This window comes from Acanthochromis polyacanthus, chromosome 2 (genome assembly GCF_021347895.1).
Source record: "Acanthochromis polyacanthus isolate Apoly-LR-REF ecotype Palm Island chromosome 2, KAUST_Apoly_ChrSc, whole genome shotgun sequence".
Classification (NCBI taxonomy): Eukaryota; Metazoa; Chordata; class Actinopteri; family Pomacentridae; genus Acanthochromis; species Acanthochromis polyacanthus.
In genome coordinates, this window is record NC_067114.1 from 12,548,163 (window position 1) to 12,569,653 (window position 21,491).

A 21,491-nucleotide genomic window follows, 5' to 3' on the forward strand; every position below is an offset into this window, starting at 1 on the left:
ACTGACATCTCCCAGAGGTTTGAGAAAGAAGCGCAAGTTTATCATCAGCGTACAGTAACGTTAGCTCCACTAGAGGACTTCATCACTGTCTGTTCCTCTGCCCGAGAATCCCACCTGATATGCCCGTGTTCACTGGACACCATGGGTAATAGTTGAATTATGTCTTCACTATCACCAGCGACGTAGCTAGGGGACTGTATTATAGTCTGTTTACTAATTGCCGTCTTGCTAGTGAGCTTATTCGCTTCCGTCGTTCTCGCATTAACCATAAAGGGCTAATGTTAGGTTTTTAACGTTAGCCAGCTAGCTAAGCTTATCTCATTGATCTAACTACCTAAAATGATTGCGCGTAACGTGACTTTCATTTGGCGTATTATCGTTCGTAATGTGTTTGTTGTTCAATAAATGTTAATTTCATGTCGAGACGAGATTATTTTGTTGAGATGGCATATTTTCGCTTAACCTTGCGGAAGAGTACATTTTTACCCCAGTCAATGCCGTGCTGCGGTCAGTTTACTCGTGGCAGTCAGTGATGACGACTACATGCAATGTTATGACATTAGCAGTCCACTGGCTTGGAGCGCCACCTGCTGTTGTTACTGTGCTATTCACCACATCACTTTGGAGGCTGGGCTTGATTAATGGTTTATTAACTATTAGATAAGGCAAGTTTGACTTTAAGTCTGAGTAAGCAACGTTATAAAAGTGTTCTTGGACACAGATCTTTGCAGTTGCAGCTTAAGAACGGCTCTCTCAGTGAAATGTTTCTCCTCATTCACATGTTAAAGAAAATCTCAAGAGGTGCATGTTTTCAATGGCTTTTGATTGCTCTTAATAGTCTTCATGTTTTTGAAATTGTCCTTGCAAGTTACTGTCCTGTTTTACCTTTAATATTCATTTCACTCTCTTTTACAAATTGATTTTACAAGTTTTATCCTGTCTTGTTTTTTAAAAAAAAATCATATTTGAATTGCTGCTTGTCTGAAAAACATTCACAGCACTTCTGTTAACTCCAGTTGATATATAAATAAACTTGATTTGATTCTATTCAGGTTAGTAATGTGGTTGGATTTTGCTTACTTTGGGACAGCATTCAAATTCACACTGCTCGGAGTAGCAGGAGACCGATTACTCATGCTTCCAGCAACAGTAAACCAAAACGTATGACCTGTATCAGTGACACTCCCCTGCTTTGTTGAGTATAAATACATTTTGGCAGTGCCGGTAAACACTGAGCGATTTCCTGGACTGATAAATTAGATGCAACTGTATTTGTGGACATTTGTTTTAGCGACAGCAGCTGGACTAATGTTAACTGCTGTAAACAAGTCACTATATCAGGTAGATAATTATTTTAAATAAAACCATTGTGCTTTCAAGTCCACTGTGAGGATCCCACTGTGAGGTTGCCCAGGTTTTCTATCTATCTTGTAACATTATAGGTGATTTACTGTTGAATACTGCAGCTCTTTTGGTGAAGGAAAATAGGACAGATGTTGTTTCGTTTATTAGGTGTGTCCAACACGTTCAGTCTAATGTAACTTATTTCTTTAAATGCAGCAATGAAAAGGAATTGTACTGCTGTTTTCCTGGTTTATTGCTTTGGATTTTGTTGCATAGCTAGTTGGAAGCTCAGCAATTTTAAATCGTGATTTTCTGTTCCTTAAATTATAGTTCAAGTAATGTGGTGTTTGCTTTGTTTGTTTTTCTAATTCGTTAAGTAGCTGACTTACAGTATATATGAGGCTGTATCGGTGGCATAAAAATGGTTGTATTAACCTGAAGAAAAACATCTAGTGTATTTAATTTATTACAGTGATTAAATATCATTATTGCTTGTTAATATGACAGACTATCAAATAAGGAAATTATTTAAAATTTGCATACATGTTAGCTCATCGCAGATACCATAGTATCTGAATATGTATTTTATGATTATGACCATTGTGTCATTGCATGGATTGTCCACCAGAGAGCACTAACAAGTATAACTTGGTCACAATTAATTAACAACCAAATTAAGGCACCATTATCAAAGATCTTTGTGTTGCTATCAGATATAATGATAAGTATATTTTTCATGTAAGATAAAAGTAATCAACATTTTCTCCTTTCTCTATGCAGAAGATAAATAGTTTTTTGAGGCTATGGTGTACAATTCCCTGCTGTGCTTTGTTTGTATAGGTTTGTCCCATGGCAAGACATGCTTAAAAATTTGGCTTTTATTTGACTAATAGTGCAGGAAATACATTTTATTCAATTGATATGACAAAACAATCTCTCGTCATGGTCCTCTACAATACATTCATTCATTTAATAATGAATATAACTCTAAACACAGCAAACAGCAAGCTCGATCCAGTCTTTTTGACAAAGAGAAATTAGTATTTGTTATTCCGACACACAGCATCTCTACAATAGAATGGGCCTCATGGAACAGCCAAATATGCACAACAATAGAAGATAATAGGCAGATGGAGAGTGGGGTCAGAAAGCAGAAATCAGTAATGAGTCACACATTACTTAATGAGGTTTCTGATGCTGCTTGTGAATGTAGTCCTGCTCTTCCTAAAGGGTTTGGTAAAGTTGATCATTTCAGGCATCATTCATACAAAACGTCCAGCCACACCATCATATTGTCTGTTATACCAAGCTGTCTGAAACAGTTTCTTAGTACGACAAATGGTTGAGCTGCGGACATTCAAGTGTTCTGGCTGCGGCTCTAACCAACATGCAAACATCCAGCATGGCACCAGCCTGTTCTTGTCTTTGTCTTGTCATCTGTGGCGTTGTGTCATTTGAATAAAGCTGTGTTTGAAGATGGCCCTTTACAGTGACTCGTCTAAGGAGTGTGTCTGTGCTGGTCACAGTATCTGATCGTTGTCTTTTAAAGCCACACGTCACTATTGTTCAGATTGAAAATGTTTCAGCAGTTGAGCGGCTCAAAAGTAGTTGGTGCATAACTGGCAAAATTAAGCCATTTTCTAGCCACAGCACTTGAAATGAGATCTTTATCTTTTTGTGTAAGTCGGAAAAAACGCCATCCTCATGCTGTGTTTTTATTTTGGTCAATGAGTTTTATTTAAACGTCAAAGGACAGACCGAGGTACAACCGTCATCTACAGACAAATGAAAAGAGGAAGAATCTATGGCTATATTGTGAAAAATGTAGGAAATAACATTGAGACAAATTAGCAAAATAATGGGAACAGATTAAAAAATAGAAATGAATTACCCCTTCTTCAGGTGTTTTGAATGATATCTCTTAGTTTTGATCAGTGATGAGGTTTGTTTCGTGGTCATGGGGATGGATGTGTGCAGACCCCAACGTTTGCAGTGCTGGGTTACTGGTGTTCGGTTTCCACTTTAAGGACTTATTAAAGTTAAACATTCAGGGTTATTATTGACCTTGAAAATACTACTAGGACTTACTGTGCTATTACATGTACCCACTTAATATTTAATATGTTTTAAAATGTTCAAAATAATAGTTTATTTGGAATGAATTGAGATAATTTTCTGCACTAGAGGTATATTTTAGTACATCTTAAAAGTTGAGCGAAGTGCATTTATATTTTTATTTATATTACTTTTATAATTAGACCAATTTTCTATATAATGGCTTGTGCTCTGGTGGTGAATTTTTGGAAACTCTTTACAGGGTTTCCATCATCGTTTTTTTGTTGTTATTTTTCTCCTACACGACTTGAACGCAGCGCAGTATCTTTAGTATGAACTCCCCGTCGTCCATGCACATCCCACAATGCTGTGCGGCGAAGCCTCGCTGCCTTTACGTTGGAGATCAGCTGAGCCCGTTCATCGCTGCAGTGAGCGCACTGCTGCCAGCGGCTCGGGATCGGAGCGGCTCGGCGCTGCTCGGCGTCTCTCTGCTCGGGCTCGGACATCATCTTAAACCCCCCGATCCCCAGGAGAAGGGGCTTTTTACAAACCCCGCAAGAATGTGACTCTTATTTCTACCCGTTTTTGATTCTTCTTATTTTTTTTACCTCGGTAAATGGCTCGGTAAATTGCGGATCGAGTAGACGTTTAGATCACATTGTTTTCCTATTATTTCGTTCATCACCCTCAGTGCGGAATACACCTGGACTGGTTTCAGGTAACCGTCCGGGGCTGGGAGATTCCTTTTTTTTTTCTTTAAACCGGGAGTGGGCAATAATATGTCCAGGCGAAAACAGACCAACCCCTTCAAAGTTGACTGTAGGTATTCCAGGTATTGTCTATTACTATTTCACGAGTTATTTATCCATATCACGTCCATTCTTCATATGAACTCTGGCCGTTTGACAGGAATATGTTGCATTCCTTTGCATTTGTTGGTTTCCACCTCTTGTAATTCATTTAAAATAATGTGTCTTCATGCCATCACAGGTGTGTTTTGTTAGAAAATGACATTTAATGACACATTTTTAGATTTGGGTTTGCATAAAACAGAGTGGTGTTTGATATCTCATTTTTATTTTGTTATGTGTGAGCACTTCAGTAACTGATCAGTGATCCCCCCCCCCTTTTAATCGTCACTTTGAGGAGTTATGTGGCCTAGTTACACATGTATGAACACATAAGAGACAGAAATATAGTGGAATAGTAATAAAAAAAAAACACATGGAAAATACTATCTATGAAAAGGAAAATCCTAAGTAACTGAATGATACAGATAATAACTGAATGCGCACACCTCTGGCTACTTACTTTGATAAACAGCATGACTTGTATGCTGTTGTGGTGTAATGGAGCTCATGACTTTCATCTCCTCTGTTACAACACTCATGTTAATATCTTTGCTTTCAAATGATAAATGTGTGCAGACTTTTTGAAGAAGCCAGTGTGATATGATAGGATCTTGCATCAGAACTTGTGGCCAACCGTGTTTCTGGCTTGTGTTCCGAGATGTTATCTCTGTCGATTAGTTTAGCAGAAATACTTCTTAGTCATTGAAAAGAAACATGCTTAGGAGTCCCATCACAACAAGCACACTGATAAACTGCGACCAGAGGGAACAAGTGTTTCAACTTTTACATGCCGTGGATCTGTATGCTGTTGATTTGGTTTGCTGTGACGTCTAAGTTTTAGTTCAGGATTGCAGGAAAAAGCAGTACAAACCAGCAAAACTAATAGAAGCCCTAAACCTTATAAAATAAATGTGCTATTGCCTTGTATTTTAAGAAATCGGTTTTCTATCTTTTCGTTTCTGTCTTCCTTTATGGAACGACACTTCCACAGCTGCGTGGACACTATCATACATATTTCTGATATGGATTAACTTCTAGTGTTTCTGAGTGGCTTATTGGCCATGAGCAGCTTTTCTCATATGCAGGGCTTTCCAGCACACTGTCAGCAGCACTTACTCCTGTAGTTGTATGTAGTGTAGTAGAGCTGAAATGATTGGTTAACCGATTAATTGGCAACAGTTTTCATATTGATGTAATTAATACATGCCATTTTTGAAGCAAAAAGCTCATTTTTAATGCAACAACACAATCTAAACCAAACAGACATCTGCTTAAATGTGAGGATTTAAACTGATATTTTAGAAGTCTGTACTTTTCTTCACACAAGCTGTTTAAGATGGGACCTTGAGATTGAAGAAATATATTGCTGACAGTTTCTTGACTTCTATAAGCCAAACAGTTTCTCTATCACTAACAAATAGCCTCAGATTTATCCGAAGTATAAATTGATTTAATTGAAACACAGATCAGAAATTCTAGGGAGACCCCTGAGTAGATATAAGATTGCTGTCGCTTGACTTCTGGCCTCCTGCCAGAATCCTGTTGCTGGACAGCATGCTGACCTCTTATCTTAGACAAGTTTCTCTCCTCTGAAGGGATTTTCCAGTGTAATCTACTGAAGTAATACATGCTGCAGCTTCTTTTCTAAACATAGTTTAACCTGCCTTAGAAATACATCTTGCACTTGTGGACTGCAGTAATCCGTGTAAGCTAATAAGCTCACACCTACAGAGTCCAGAGTGGGAGCTGAAAACCCTCAGGAGGCTGGAATAAATGTCATATTGGCATAGGTTAGTGCGCTTCATGCTGGGACAAATGTCATAACATTTTTTTTTTCAGACTCGCCTCCCGCTGTGTCACTGGAGTGTTAGTTCAGGCGCTGGGTTTTTGTACACTGACTTTCTCTCAGCTTCGCTTTGATTGTTTTACCTGTCTCTTCTTGTGAGGTATGAATTGCATGCACAGAGCTGCCCCCCCCCGAGAGGGTCGGACAGACAGACAGACTGACAGACCAGACAGGCAGGGAGACAGTCTGACAGGCAGGCAGGCAGGCTGACACACACACACACACACACACACACACACACACACACACACACACACACAGGGAATTCCAGACAATGATACAACAGTGCTGTCTAGCTATTTATTGTTCCTCCTCGATTTAATGTACAACAACACCCAGAAGAACTGCATTCTATGAGAACTAACTATGACTGGAGGTGGTGCATCCTTTCTACAGCACAAGGCTGCGTTGTTCAAGTGACACGTTAACTTCTTTAACATTATATCAGGATGTATTGCTGCGGTTTCACAATTGCTTTGGTCCTAAAAGCATACCCTCAGAAAAAGCTTAGCTGTTAACTGTATTAATTACAACAATCTGCACCTTATTTCAGAATGTTTCATATTTTTGGATGTTTAGAATTAGGGTGTATATATATATTTTTTTTCTACATTTATTCAGTGTCAACAGAACAGATTTAAATGAATGTTCTCACACTACGTTTTCTGTCAAATATTTGAACCCAAAGTATGAAATTTCCCCTCACGTGTTCTCTGCAACCCAAATGTTTGCTGACTATATGTGAATGTCTTGTGATTTCATGGTGACTGAGTAGTCTCCCTGTGTAGTTATTACGTTTTGTTGCGTTTGTCGGTGAGACTTTAGGTTAACGGCAGGTGCCAAACGAACCAGAGAAAGACTTCCTTGAGGCGAAATGTTTAATCGCTCCGTCTCTTCTGCAATATTAAGTCACCGGTTAATCAGAGTGAGAATTGATCAGATGTCTGGCCCGCCGTCCTCGCTCTCCTGCGTGAGCGTGGATGGAAGACAGGGGCCCCATCACTTCCTGCAGATTCAGACGGTGTTGTGTGTCTGCATGCGTATGTGTGTGTTTTGGAGAGGGACGGCGGCTGAAAAGGAGAAGGAGGGGCCTTTGAATTCAACAGGACCCCCATTGCTTGGTGTTTGAGTAGAGTTTTGGCATTCTATCTTTTGTCTGTTTTGTTTTGCGCGCTACCCCCCTCCACCACCCTGCCACCCCCACTCCAGCACACCACCCCTTCTCTCTCTCTCTCTCTCCACTCTCCCTCTCTTCTGTGTGTCTGTTGGCTGATGAGTTTGTCTCTTTGTCTGGATCAGTCAGACACTGCGTCACCTCCTGCCTACAGACACACAGACTCAGAGATAACATCACAGTGGCAGAGACTGAGGGAGGGGGGGAGGCTGGGAGGGAGGGAGCAAGGAGAGACAGATGTACAGACAGAGCCTTAGCAGTGGGGGATGGGTATCTCTCACACATCAATCACTGGCTATGTGCCGAGGAGCCAGCTTGTTGTAGTAGTTCATGTTCAATACTTGGACCCCACTCTACACTGCTAATGAATGCTCGGATTTCTATGGGAAAAGTGCCCAACTGCATTCGCTCACCAACTTCTCGCAAAATGACAAACCTCAAGATTGTACTTCTGTCAGCCTCAGACACAGGGAGTGAGAGAGAGTGCGCAATACCTTTAGGATTGCGATGAAGGCTGTAATTACTTCTGTCAGTCTCAGGTAATGTAGTCAGGATCTCTCTCCTATCTCTGATCTGTGTTAATGGAGCCAGAGCGCACAAGGGATGAAAATTGGATTTTAAGCTATCATTAATTTTAGCTAATCTGAAGTGGGATGTTCTTGTGTGTGGATGCCAGAGGAGCTTCAACAAAACCGTCTCCAATAGAGCCAGTGTTGGCAGTTAAATGCACGTTTGCAGGTCAAGTGTAATAATAACAAAAGTGATGCGATTGAACCTCATCCTGCAAGTGAAAAAGGGGCTACCATGTGACAGAGTGGCATCACAGGGAGATAAATGAGACACATATGGGCTGTCATGGTATGAAGCTCCATCCTCCCCCTCAGAGCTGATGGTATAGATATGGAAGTAGTCAGAGCTACATCTAAGCAGGGAGGACAGGGGGAGAGCCAGGCTGTTCACTGTGTGGGTGGTGCTGAGAGAAAGGAACACAGCAAGTAGCTAAGCAGTTAGCTAGAGGAAAAGAAGTGCAGGCTGCTTCCCCCATGGGACTGCAGCATGGCTGGCAGAACAGCTAACATGTATCTGCGAGTGTATATGTGTGTTGAAAAAGTGGGGGTTGGGATGCAAATGAAGTTAATGTGCATGCATATATGTCAGTGGCTCGCCTTGCTGTCTGTCTTAGCATGCATAATGTTTCAGTGGCTCATATGAACCCAGCTTAGTTTTGCAGAGAATTCTTCAGCATCCATATCTTGTCCCCAAAGCCTTGAGAAAATGTAGAATTGTATCAATAATTTACTGTCTGGGCTGCGTTCTGTTTTGTAGGACTGTGTTGCTGTGGTCGTAGGTTTCACTTTGTCAGCATATTGTATTGCTTTATTACTTTCTACCATTTTGTCCTTAATCAACTACAACATGCTCTCAGTTCAGAGGCCCCGGATGTTTATGATGTCCTCCTAATACTATGGGCAATACAAGAACAACACATCTATAGGTGAACGCACTCGTACTGAAAATTCATACCTTCTAGTGGTATGCTGTAACAGCAGATGCTGTTCTATGTTGCTATGGAGATAAAGCACTCATATGCTGGATATTAAACTCAGGGTAAAAAGGTGACTTCTGTGCTAAAACAGACTTCATTTATTGGCATGCTCGGCTCCATATTAAATAATATGAATGAACTTATTTTAAAAATCCTGTTCTACGTGAAATCAGCTCCTCAGAAGGTCCTGCCACCATGGTGGACAGTCACAGAGGCATCTGTCTGCTTGGATGTTCTGCCTGCATGGTTTATGGTATGCAGGAAATTGTGCATCGTCACACGATAACTCTTTTTTTAAAGGGACTGATTAACAATATAAGTGGTACTGTAACATCTGTGAGGACAGACGGCTTTATCACATGATACATAATGTTGTTATATTCTTTACCTCTTGTGTTATGCTTTTATTTCCCTCTAGGTTTAGCTTTCACAAAGCAACACTTAGGCTTGTATCAGAGGTGAGGAGACTCTTGTTACGAGCATAATAGGTGTCCCTGAAAGAACTCCTCACTTTTTATCTCTTGTGCTCACTAGAATCGTGTATCTAACTGACTGCTGTTGTCTTTTTTTTTCCCAGGGCCATTCCACACTTCAGGCTTCGCAGGACTACAACATACTATTAACATGGATGGCAGGGACGAATTCACCGAAGACAGTGAATGCTGCAGCAACAACTCCCAGGAAGTCCAAGGGCAGGATAGCCTCTCAGGTACAGGATGGAGGGACGGGACAGGGAAGGACTGATGGACTCTGTAGGAACGTCCTCGGACTGACGGGTGTTAGTGAGAGTAAGCCCTGCTCTGTGCTCTGTTGTCTGTCTGTATTGATAGGGCTGTGTTTGCCTCCATAGAAGACAGCGATAGCGACCCTGACAACCACGGTGAAGACTCGTCCTCCAACACCTCTGCCGACGACCACATGACCACCAAGAGAACGCAGTGCCGCCTACAAGGAGCGGGAGTCAAAGAGGTAAGAGGACCACTACCCACATCAAACAAACAAATGTCCTGGAGTAAGAGAAGCCACTTTGACCTCTGTTTTTTGTGATTCTAACGCACCATTTTGCTCTTCTGTGTTTAGTGGTACTGTTTATTTGTTTGACAGTATTGACAATTTTGCTTCATTTTGAATTAATTCAAACCTATGTGATACAGTACAGGCCATAAAGGATCTCCCATGTACCTAATTATTAGTCACCTGTTTTATTTCAAGATACATGGTGTATAAATAAGGTGGTTCTTGTGGCAACACTTGTGTGGGCTGTGAAAGTGATAGAGTTCATCCATGGGATTTTTTTTTTTTGTTCAGCTCTCAAGCATGAATCAGCTGTTAATGTGAATACTAATTTTGATCTGATGTCCATGCTGCATTTAATATGTTTTGTAATAGTGTTTGTCATTGTAATGTAGGGGCTGCACAGTGCGTAAGTGGTTAGCACTTTCGCCTTACAGCAAGAAGATCCCGGGTTCAAATCCCGGGGTGGGCCTGGGATCTTTCTGTATGGAGTTTGCATGTTCTCCCTGTGCATGTGTGGGTTTTCTCTGGGTACTCCGGCTTCCTCCCACAGTCCAAAAATATGCTGAGGTTAATTGGGTACTCTAAATTGTCCGTAGGTGTGAATGTGAGTGTGATTGTTTGTCTGTATATGTAGCCCTGTGACAGACTGGTGACCTGTCCAGGGTGTCCCCTGCCTTCGTTCGAGTCAGCTGGGATAGGCTCCAGGATGGATGGATGGATGTATGGATTGTAATGTAGTTTTACCAGGTTTAGTTAAAGCTTAATGAACAGCTAATATGTTGCACCTGAGAAAAAGAGCAGATACAGCAGAACAGGAAACACTGTAACCAAGACACAAACTATATTTCAACCACTAAAACCTCATCTCTGTGTATCGGTATTACATATTTCGAATTTTTTTTTGCCATTAAAATAACCCTAAAATGACTTAGACAGGGCGCCCCAGTAGCTCAACTGCTTGAGCAGGTGAACCCATAAACAGGAACTATAGTCCCCAAACGCAGCAGCCATGGACATTTGCTGCATGTCCTTCCTCCACTTCTTCTCCCTACGTTTCCTGTCTCTCTTTCACTGCCAAAAAATGGCTTAGACGTCCACTCTACACTTCTCAAATGTGCAAATCTAAGAAGTCTCATCACTTTCTCCAGCCAACCCTCTGCACTCACTACAAAACTACTCTAAGGCAAGTTGTATATTGGAGTAATTCTGAGGGAGAATAATGATAATGAAAGTCACGCGTATGAAACTCCTGAAGTCTGAATCTGTGTTTGTGAGTCACCAGTACACTGCAGCTTCAAAGTGGACATGCACAGCAACAGCATTGACTGCCTATTACACTCCCGATGTGTTTAGCTTTGTAAAAACAAAATATGGCATGTTAGCATGGGAAAAAAAATAAAGATTTTCTTCTAAGGGGGTCTTTAAGTGTGGAAATAGAATGTCATATTCAAATAGTAACCTTTTTATTAATGCATTTTGAATATTTACCACTTTTATTTTTATTTCTTAGGCTAATTGAGTAAAATTGGTTCATTGAAAGTACTTTAGAACGTCTTATTATTATCGAGAAATTGTGTAAGTTGTGACAACTTGTGACTTTTGTCAACCAAATTCTACCGCTGTTGCTCTTAAAACAAGTAAAGTGACGAGCATTTCATTTAATAAACGCCCCTGGTGGCAGTCAATATGTTTTGTGGCTGAACCTTCTGTTTGAAAATGTTCTGTAATTCAGCTTGTGCTTGAGTCACATCTGTGACAGCACACAGCATCATGTTGCTGTTAATGAGTCACTGGGCTTTGTGAGAATTTTGCAAAAAAAGGCTTCAGATAGAAACATATGAAGCTGGTAGTGAACTCACAGAGGCCTGTTACACCTGCCAAGATACAACAGTGGATATTCTATAAATAAGGAAATGTTTCATTGCATGTAATACCTCAAAAAATGTTTGAATCTGATTGTATCTTTGGCCAAAACTGATCTGTGAGTTGGACATAAAATACTGAGGTGATCTTTTTATGCCGCATTTAGTTTGCTGCTAAAATGTGTTTTAATGGAGCTTCACTTTCCTCAGGAGAGCGAGGAAGGGGCAGACCACGGCAACAACTTTGTTTGTCCTCTCTGCACGCTGGATTTTAGCAGCCCCGAGAAGCTCATCTCCCATGTCTACCAGGTGAGATCAACATTGTGTCACTGGTCCTAATCTAGTGCAGAGCCAAGAAAACAAAGCAACTTAAGCTTTATTTTACTGTGCTGTCTCATCTAGTGCTTACTGTGCCATGCAACTGCACAGAAGTCTTTTGTTTTGCAGTGTTGTTAATCGAAATCAATCAAAGCTGATTTATGAGTGACGACAATCTGATGTTAGCTGCATCCAGTGATAATATTTTGAAGATTATACAATGTATTTCTTTATTGCTTTCTCCAGAACGTTGGTGGTGCAGGTCATTTCTTCATCTAGTCTTTTGAACCGTCATTTTACAATAATCCACGCCTCTTACAATGTGTCTTCACTGGTGGCGGTGAACACTCTTACCTTCTCTCACTGTTTTGTATTGTATTCTGACTATGCATAATTCACACCATTACCACTTCACACATTGATTTTTCCAAATGTCATTCAGTTTGTGGTTCTTGCGCTCAAAGTTGCTGATGGATAAATGTGCATGCTGCTGCTTTAATGTTGAGCAACTACAACAAAGTCTTTCTCTTAACCCGAGTGGATCGTACAGACGGTGGCACAAGATCGTTCACTGCTACTGTTACTGTGTGTAAATGATGTTGTTGAGTCACCTGATGATTCAAATCATCTGTAAGATTTGATATATCCTGTAATTTAAATTAATCAGCTTTGTTTTTTCAGTTATATTTCAGATTCATGACATTATTGTTCAGTATCAGAACAAAAATGTTGCCTATGCCATAATTTGTTTTCAGAAAAATAATTACGTTTTGGATAAAGTCCCATTTTTACCCCAAATAAATCATCATTACAACCAATTTTTTTTTGCAGTCATAAAACTGAGTAACATCAAAATCATATTGTTCAGGTTCATTTATTTTGAAAGACCTGTGTCCATTATGTTGTTCTTTGCACTTAGTGAGGCACAAAAGCAAAACCAGGCCTCACTTTTTCTGCAATTCCCTCTTTTTGATACAGTTACAATTCCATTGTCGATCAGTTTGTTAATAAATTTTTAGAAGCAGCTGCAGCAAAAAGTTGTCTTTTTTTTTTTTTAATGTCGGTGGTGCTCAGTTTCTTGTTCTCATCGTGTCTTTCTGTCTTTAACAGCACACGACTATGATGAGCAACACCAAGAGCTATGTGTGCCCAGTGTGTGGGCGAGCCCTGAGTTCGCCTGGCTCACTTGGACGGCATCTTCTCATCCACTCCGAGGACCGCCTCTCCAACTGCGCTGTCTGTGGTGCACGCTTCACAGACACCAACAACTTAACAGGTTTACCCCATCTACACTGTAGCTCGTCTCGGGTCCCAATGCAGATTATTTTTACTTTGTAAAGAAGAATTCCAACGTTTAAGATGTGAAGTTATCAATAGACACTCATTATTACGGTTAAATTCTGGTATTTAAATAGATAAAAGACAAATAATAAATTCTATAAAATGTCGTAGTGTAGCATTTTTCTGTCTTGATATTTGTTACCGTTTTTTTATGAACAGTTTCATTCCACATCAAAGGTCAAACAATGATTTTGAATAATTGTATAATTAGATTGCAGACCACAGTCTTTCAAAAGGTCAAATCTATCAAAAAGACTGTATTCTGACTGTTATAAATGAAAATATGTCTTTCGTTCAGTGCAGTCGAACACAATGGAGGAGTGTAAATGTGAGGTTAGGCAGAAAGCAGACATGAGGGATGAATAAAATTAGGACTGGAATGACAGATTTAATGGAAATAAACTTGCATGTTGCTTAGCAACTACCATTACGTTTCAGATTTAAACAGCACAGCCAAGGTCAGGACGCACAGAAGAAGGAGAAGCAGTGAGAAATCATAAAGAGCAGAGCAGAGCAAAGTCTTGAGCTGTTATAGTTGGCAGATGTAGGTGTTACTAAGTTTAGAAAAAAACCCAAAAACATAAATATAAAGGAAATGAGGGGGAAGATCGAAAAGATGCACCTCTAACGGGTATAGAAAATCCATTTAATGATGTTTGAGACAGCTACCAATAAATAAGTGTAAGTTACACTGTTATTCTGTAAATAATGAGACTGCCTCCACCCAGCTACATATTCCATATGTACATGTAGCAACAGGGTTAGATATGAGAGCTTAGGAAGCATCTGGAACACATGTTTTAGTCTCACAGTGTTATCTGAACACTCCTCTTTACTTTTAGCCGTGTGTTCAATGTCTTTCTCAGTTATCACTAGAGGATGTGACACACAGCCTTGTTCATCTCCGAAATAAATCATTCGGGAAATGAATAAGATGATATGAGTCATCTTTTACCATTTGGACAAAATGGTTTCAAATCATGTCAATTAAAGCAGCTTGATAGATGCAGCTAAATTTGACTTCTGTCTAAATCTGTGACTGTATGACCAGGTTGTGATTGCAAGCTGTTGGATGGCAGCTAAAAAGAATACGAAGCTACAATACTAGCTGCTTTACAGACTTTGCTGTGGAAAAGCAAAATAGATAAAATCACTTTCATTATTTAAAAATTTGATTTGCTCATCAGCTCTGGGGATGAAAGTCATATAATGTAACAAAGAAAACTAAACTTTATAGGGAAAATGTTCCAAGTGTATCTCATTCAGACACCGTTTGATCGGTGAAACAGTGAAGACTGAGCAGGAAGAGTTCAGTTTCAGACAGGCACAAATGTTCTATTAGGAATCTAATCCTTCTATGAAAGCCTCCAGACATTAAAAAAATGTGTTTCACCTTCATCATGATGAAGTGATGGGACTGCATCAAATCATTGCTGTATCCTGTCTTAGGGAGAAGCTTAAAGATGTCCTTGACACAACCAGGATGGATGTCGGTGGAAGGGACCCCTGCTGTCTGTCTCAGTCCCTCTCCAGCAGCCCCATGAGCAGCCCGGGCCCCGGCTCTCACCCCTGCCACGGACCAGGACCCAGCCCCAGCCCCAGCCCCAGCTCGTGTCAGGGTCCTCGCTCATGTCAAGCGCCTGAACCCAATCCCAACCTATGTCAAGCCCATCGTACCTGCCAGGGACCGGGTCACATCATGAACCAGTGTCAAGGGCCCAGACCATGTCACGGTCCAGGGTCTGGACCATGCTCTGGCCCAGGACCTTGTCCAGGCTCTGACCAAGGACCCTCCTTTCCTTCACTGCCTGACAGTCTCCTCTCTGAAGGGCCTTCACTTGCATCTATCCCCGATGCTCTAAACTCCTCTTCTTCAGGCCTTCCTCCCATCCCTGACATCCTGAGCCCTATGCCGGTGTATCCCGCCGGAGTGCTGCTGGTGTGCAACAGCTGCGTGGCCTATCAGCAGTTAGTGGAGGCCCAGTCGCCGATGAGAAAGTGGGCTCTGCGCAGGAAGAACGAACCCTTGGAGGCTCGCTTGCAGCGTCTGGAACGCGAGCGCACAGCGAAGAAGAACAAGCGGGCATGTGAGACAGAAGAGGAGCGGGAGCTGAGGAGGCTGCGGGACCGAGAGGCCAAACGCATGCAGAGGATGCAGGAAACAGAGGAGCAGCGTGCACGTCGTCTGCAGAGAGACAGGGAGGCCATGCGTTTAAAGAGGGCCAACGAGACGCCAGAGAAGAGGCAGGCTCGGCTGATCCGCGAGAGGGAGGCAAAGAGAATCAAGCGACGCCTGGAGAAGATCGACCCTGCTCTGAGGACACAGATAGAGCACGATCCTGCCGCCATGGCCGCTCTGACAGCAGACATGAGTCTCTTTCAGTTCCCCTGCCCTATGCCTGTCCCCTCCATTGATAATGGTCTTTTCATGAAGCTGCCCTAATTGGACCAGGCCACTGGGGGGGAAATCGACTGGCTTCTAGCAGCATCATTAACCTCTGCACTGCGCCATCAGGCTGCTGTGGTCCCAGTGAACCATTCCGAGCTGGTTTCCTCCCAGCTTCTTCTGTGTGGAACAGCTTCACACACAAACTGCTTTGTTAAATACAACAAACACTTCTTCAATTTCTAATTTATTAAAGTCTAGAAAACCTTGGGAACAGGGTTGAGAATGTTTCATATCATGTGGACGATGACATAAGAGCATGTTGTAAAGAGATTTATCTGTTTGTCAGTGGACAAGCAGATGGACACAGTTCATTCTAGTAGGAGCAGTTACACTTCCTTTGAGGAAAAAGAATCTTTTGCACATGGACCTTCAGTGATGGGAGCGGGGACTTTGTAGCCACAGCCCCCTCCTCTCTGGTCCACCCCGCCAACCCAGTGACTCGGATTTACTGGTAGCTACACCTCTCTCTTCAAGCTGCTGCCATGGGTCCCTGGGAAGTTCATATTCAGTCTAACTACTACCTCAGCCGGCGCCGTACTCGCGCCTTTCTGTCCTGTGGCTTACTGCGTTCCAACTCCAAGCTTCCAAAGCTCTATATGTACTGTACACAACTACAGAGGATGCAGGTTGTTTTCCACAATTTGTGTTTTTATTTATCATTCAGGCACTTTTATAGGACACACACATTCGCAGGAGCAACTCATTTACTGAAGCTGTTTATGCTTGTAATTCAGAGCATTTGATTCGAGTGTTTCTTAGCTGATAAGCTCTGAATGTTTGTCCTATTGAACACGCCCAGTGTTTAGCAACATTCCGTTCTCCTGAGTTGTACATCTTAATGCAGCCGCCTCTTTACATTCTCTTTGCCAAGATTTCAATCTCTTTTCTTTACACTCCGAATATTTTTGCCAATGTCGTTTCTATTTTTTTTTTATGTTCTGTTACAGAGCTTCTTCTCTGGCTCATAAAAACTCAGTCTCTGCTGCTGTTATTGTACTGTACAATACATTAGTTACCTCTTCTATAAATATCGGGCTCATTACGTTAAAGAATATTGTGCTAAAATGTTCCATTAGGTGGTCAAAAGGAAACAGTACCTAATATGTTACCTGTTCGCCTCAGAATTTGTCACGTTACTTGAATTCTGCCCTCACAGATGCATTTGTTTTCCTGGTTCTGAGTAAATTACATGAACGTGGGTTATTATTGTTAATATCTAGAGAATCATACACAGATACATGCAACCTCTGCTTTGTGCAATTTGTGTAGCATTCATATGAATTGTAAAGCTGCAGTAACTTCAAAAATGTATACCACTTAAATTTAGGTTATTTTTTATATCCATAAGTCAGCAGAAACATATTTATTGAGTCACATAACAGGTGGAAATGATTTTGAACGCCAACAAAACAGTGTTTTTTTTTTGTTTCTTTCTTCCGTTACTGAGCACAGGGGCTAATTCCATGACACATACAGCCCTTACCAGGAGATTTTAATAATCTATATTCATTAACCTCATTCCAGCACATATTTATGCAATATGATGTGAATATATTTTTCTCGTAAAAGTGTTTGGGGTACTTTGTTGGTAGAAAACTGTTTTGATGCTTATTTTTGAGGCCATGTTTGGATATCCCTTGTTTCGTTTCCTGCCTGTAAGGTTACCTCCAGTTTATTTGACTTCGCCTGTCCAGATGCAAACATTTACAGTGTCAAACGAGCAGTTTCAGAAATATTCTTCGACGAATATGACGAGTAGTGGTTCTGTTTGAGTCGCTCCTAGATGAGAGTCAGTCTACCTGGCGGTTTGTTGCAGCAAATTTAACAAAGAAGAAGAAAAAAAAATGTGTTGGGACTTACAGGGGCTTTTCTGGGAGTGCATCAAACCTCTATGCAACAGATGTGCTATTTATCAAGGGAAATGAATTCACTTTTCACTGAAACTATGCAGAATGCGACTTTAATTTAAACAAGACTTCAAGGAAAGAGTTCAGGTTCTCAGGCAATTTAACTCAGTGAGAGGGCTCAGAGCCTTGATTCAACACCCCGGTCCATAAGATTCATTTATAGACCATGATGTGACAGTACCAGATTTCAGTAGTTGTGCGACTTTTCTAGAGACACTTTTGTCTTCTCAGATACGTTCTCTCTTCCTAGTTCAGCACATAAGAGCAACAGGGTCTCACTGCCATCCTATTCATGACAGACACTCTACCAAGGGCAGATCACTGTTTTCAGAAAAAGGCTTCAGGTGTCATTTCTTTCTCTTCTCCTCTCTCAGACTATGAATACTGGGTATTCTCAGAGGTTGCTCTTTGATAGTGCTGTGATCCCCTTTGTCCTGCAGTGGAATAATGGGACAGAAAAACGTCAGCGTCAGTGTTCTGGCGTACTATCGCAAAAGGAAGTACTGTGGACTCTGAAGCGGCGCTGGTCTTTACGAGCGGTTCTCTCAGTATGGATTAGGTAAGCACTGCATGTCGTGAAACTGCACTTGTCCTAGAATGGTTCGATATGAGCTTGTGTTCTACTGTTAGTTTATGCCTGCCTGTTTTTTACAGTTTAATCAGAAAAGATGTTGTTGAAAATGTTGGCCTTTCTATATTAATTCTATCAGGATTTTCTCTCAATGTCCATGTTTACAAAATAAATCTCTCTGAACAAGGCCAAATGAATGAGCTGAACTGCTAACGACTGATGTATCAATGCATTCTGACTGGATGGCACTTCGGGGACGTCATCCTCTGTTACTGGATTAACAGATGTACAGACCGCGATGAAACCTGGTAAAGAATGTGGAAATAAACATTGAGTTTATTATAATGCCAGTGTCCAGCATTGTTTCCCTCTTCTTTGCCTGTTTTATACACAAATGCACAGTCATTTCAGACAGGAGTGAGATCTACTGAACTACTGCACATATCTTTATCAGTTTAGGTTTTTGTACTTTAAATCCACCAAAATTTAAAATTTAAACAGAAATGCTTTTTTGCATAATTGTGACATTAAATAACTAAAACATATTTAATGATGTTGAAATTCAGATTCCATTGCGCTCTTAAATGTTTTTTGAATTTGCATGTTTTGAATTTTCCTCTGAAATTTTCAGCTGGTTCCCAAATTTAGATTTTAATACATATAAGTACATTAACCCTCGTGTCATCCTGTGGGTCAAAACTGACCCGTTTTAAAATTTGAAAATGTAGAAAAAAAACTATTTTCACAGTGAAACTTCTGATGTCCACATTTTCAACATTTTTGGGAAATCTTTGAACATTTTTTGGTGGAAGAAAGAAATGGTAAAAATGTTTCTTAAAGAAGATTCACATAAAAAGCAACCAAAATCCAACAAATTTCGGAGAACTAGATTTTTATGTGAATGTTCTTAAAGAAAATATTACAAGTTTTATTGATTTGTATGGAATCACTTTATATATTTTTAGGATTTTTGGAAGATTTTTATTCATTTTTTGAAAATATTTACAAGAATTTTCTTGCAAAATTTGGGAGATGTTTTTTAAAAAATAAAACTTTTAAGGGAATTTTTAAAGTAATAGAATTTTCTTCCTGAAGGTTTTGCAAATTTTCAGAAATTGGGGAATTTTTTTGCTGAATTTTTGGATTTTTTTTCAGGCAAGAAAACAATATTTTTTGGTGGACAACAGGAGGGTTAAAGTGGCTCAAATTCTCAGCAAAACTCTACATTCATCCAGCATAGTTTAAGCTACTTAATTTTTGTCTGCTTGAATTTCGAAATCAGACTAATTAATTTTGAATAACTTCACTACAAATTAAAAGTATTTTCTATCTGAATTAGTGAAACCTAGAAAAAGCCCACTTCTATTGCTTTCATGGCTTTCAAGTTTAAACTATTCCATTTACCAGCTGTTCATTTTACTGTATACATAGAGATTTGACCTTTAAAATGTGATGAACTTCAGGAGTGAAATATTACAGGTGAAACTAACCAACAGTACATAAAGTAGCTTCCCTTTAATTAGCTACAGCATTAAAAGGACTCCATAGCAATCAATGTTCTGAAATGGTTACTTAAAAAAGTGACTGACTGAAGTAAAACATCTCAAACCCCTCCTTCTGTAAATGCCACAAAAGTTTAAAAAAAACTAACTAGAGACTGTGATACAGGTCAACATGTTGACTTTACCAACCTGAAGTACCCAGCAGTCATTACTGCATTATTACAACAGAGCGGCTGGTGGTGTTCTTTTCACCTTGTGTGCCATCGGGGTAAAATCTGGTCCTTGTGACACCTACCGCAGCAGAGACTGTCAGAGGATGTTTTGAATACTTTGACGGGTATTTATAAGTTTGGCTGTGGACAGATGTTGTCAACACGGCAGTCAGAAGCAGTCGTGAAACTTTACAGGTGTGTAGGTGGGGTTTAAAATGAAGATAGGTGTGGTCCAATGCTGGAGTACCGAGAAATGCGGTAATAATATAGTAAAAGCTACTGAGTACTTAGGAGTCAGGACATGTTGAAGGATGTCATATTTCGTGTTTTTGGGATGTTTCACATCAATTTCAGCGTTTCTCAGACGGACATGAATCACCTTTGTGGTAGTTCTTGCTTCAGATGGTGTGTTCAGGGGCACATTTTTCCATAACAACACACTCAGACAGACTCACAAGGTGAAAACAATGAATTGACGGAACGTATTTTTGATGTATTCCCCCTGTGCCCACGCCACCATGAAAATGCATTCAGTCAGTTATTTTCACCTTGTGAGTCTGTCTGCCGGTGTAATCACAACAAAATGAGGTTCTGGAGACACCTACTGTCACAGGAACGACCACAAAGGAGGTTTTGAGTACTTTGGCAGGTGTTTATATGACTGTTTGAAAAGTGAAAAACATCAAAATGATGTGAAACTGTCAAAAATCACGAAACACTCGGTCCATTAACATGCTGGCATTCCTACCAATGAGTCCTCAGCAGTCATTACTAGTCCTGTGTTTTTACATGATTACTTAAATAGTCTGTTCACGTGGGTCAGGACACAGTGAGTCTCAGCTTCAGCCTTCATTCTGATCCCAGCCTCATATTTGTAAAGTTTTCGGACTGTTGTGACACTATCTTGGTGACAGTCATACACTGATCAGCTACAGAAGTCGATGATAACTGACTTCAGGAGGAATCAAAATGAACATCAGGCTCTGGAGGTAAACAGGGAGGCAGTGGAGAGGGTGACAAACTCTACATCTATCAGATGATTTAACATGGACTCAAAATATAAACTGCCTTCTCAAAAAAGCACGGCGACGGCTTTATTTCTTAAGATCCCTCAGAAAAATCCACCTAGCTCAACACCTGTTACTGTCCTTTTATCAGTGTACTGTTCAAAGCGTTTTAACATACGGCATCCTGGTGTGGTATGGCAGCAGCTCACCAGCTGACAAAAAGCTTCCCAGAGAGTGATAAAAGCTGCATAGAAAATAAACTCACCCCTCCCTGCTCTTGCTCTTGAGAACATACGCTACAGGCAAATCAAAACTAGAACCTCTCATGCATTGAACAGTTTTTTGTCCCAAAGCCTGCTAAATTAAACGGACTGAAGACAGCTATCATTTGACCAGTCACACCTCACAGATACACATGGTCTTTATATTCTAAACTCCAAAATACCAAAATTATTAACAACAATAACATTAAAACTACCTCAATATTAT

The 21,491-nt window shown here is 40.5% G+C and overlaps 1 protein-coding gene across 1 annotated transcript; it reads left to right on the forward strand.

Annotated features, from left to right (window-relative positions):
* Positions 1-5: 5 nt before the first annotated feature.
* znf821 (zinc finger protein 821) lies at positions 6-18,626 on the forward strand. Its single transcript, XM_051939657.1, has 6 exons — positions 6-145; positions 9,394-9,525; positions 9,667-9,785; positions 11,906-12,004; positions 13,124-13,307; positions 15,184-18,626. Exons 1-6 carry the CDS (start codon positions 142-144, stop codon positions 15,795-15,797), a joined length of 1,152 nt encoding a protein of 383 aa, XP_051795617.1. The 5' UTR covers positions 6-141; the 3' UTR covers positions 15,798-18,626.
* The last annotated feature ends 2,865 nt before the right edge of the window (positions 18,627-21,491 follow it).

Coding starts and splice junctions, on each gene's coding strand:
- znf821 (XM_051939657.1), top strand. Junction 12,005..13,123: donor TCATCTCCCATGTCTACCAG/GTGAGATCAACA, acceptor TGTCTTTAACAG/CACACGACTATGATGAGCAA. Junction 13,308..15,183: donor AGGTTTACCCCATCTACACT/GTAGCTCGTCTC, acceptor TCCTCTCTGAAG/GGCCTTCACTTGCATCTATC.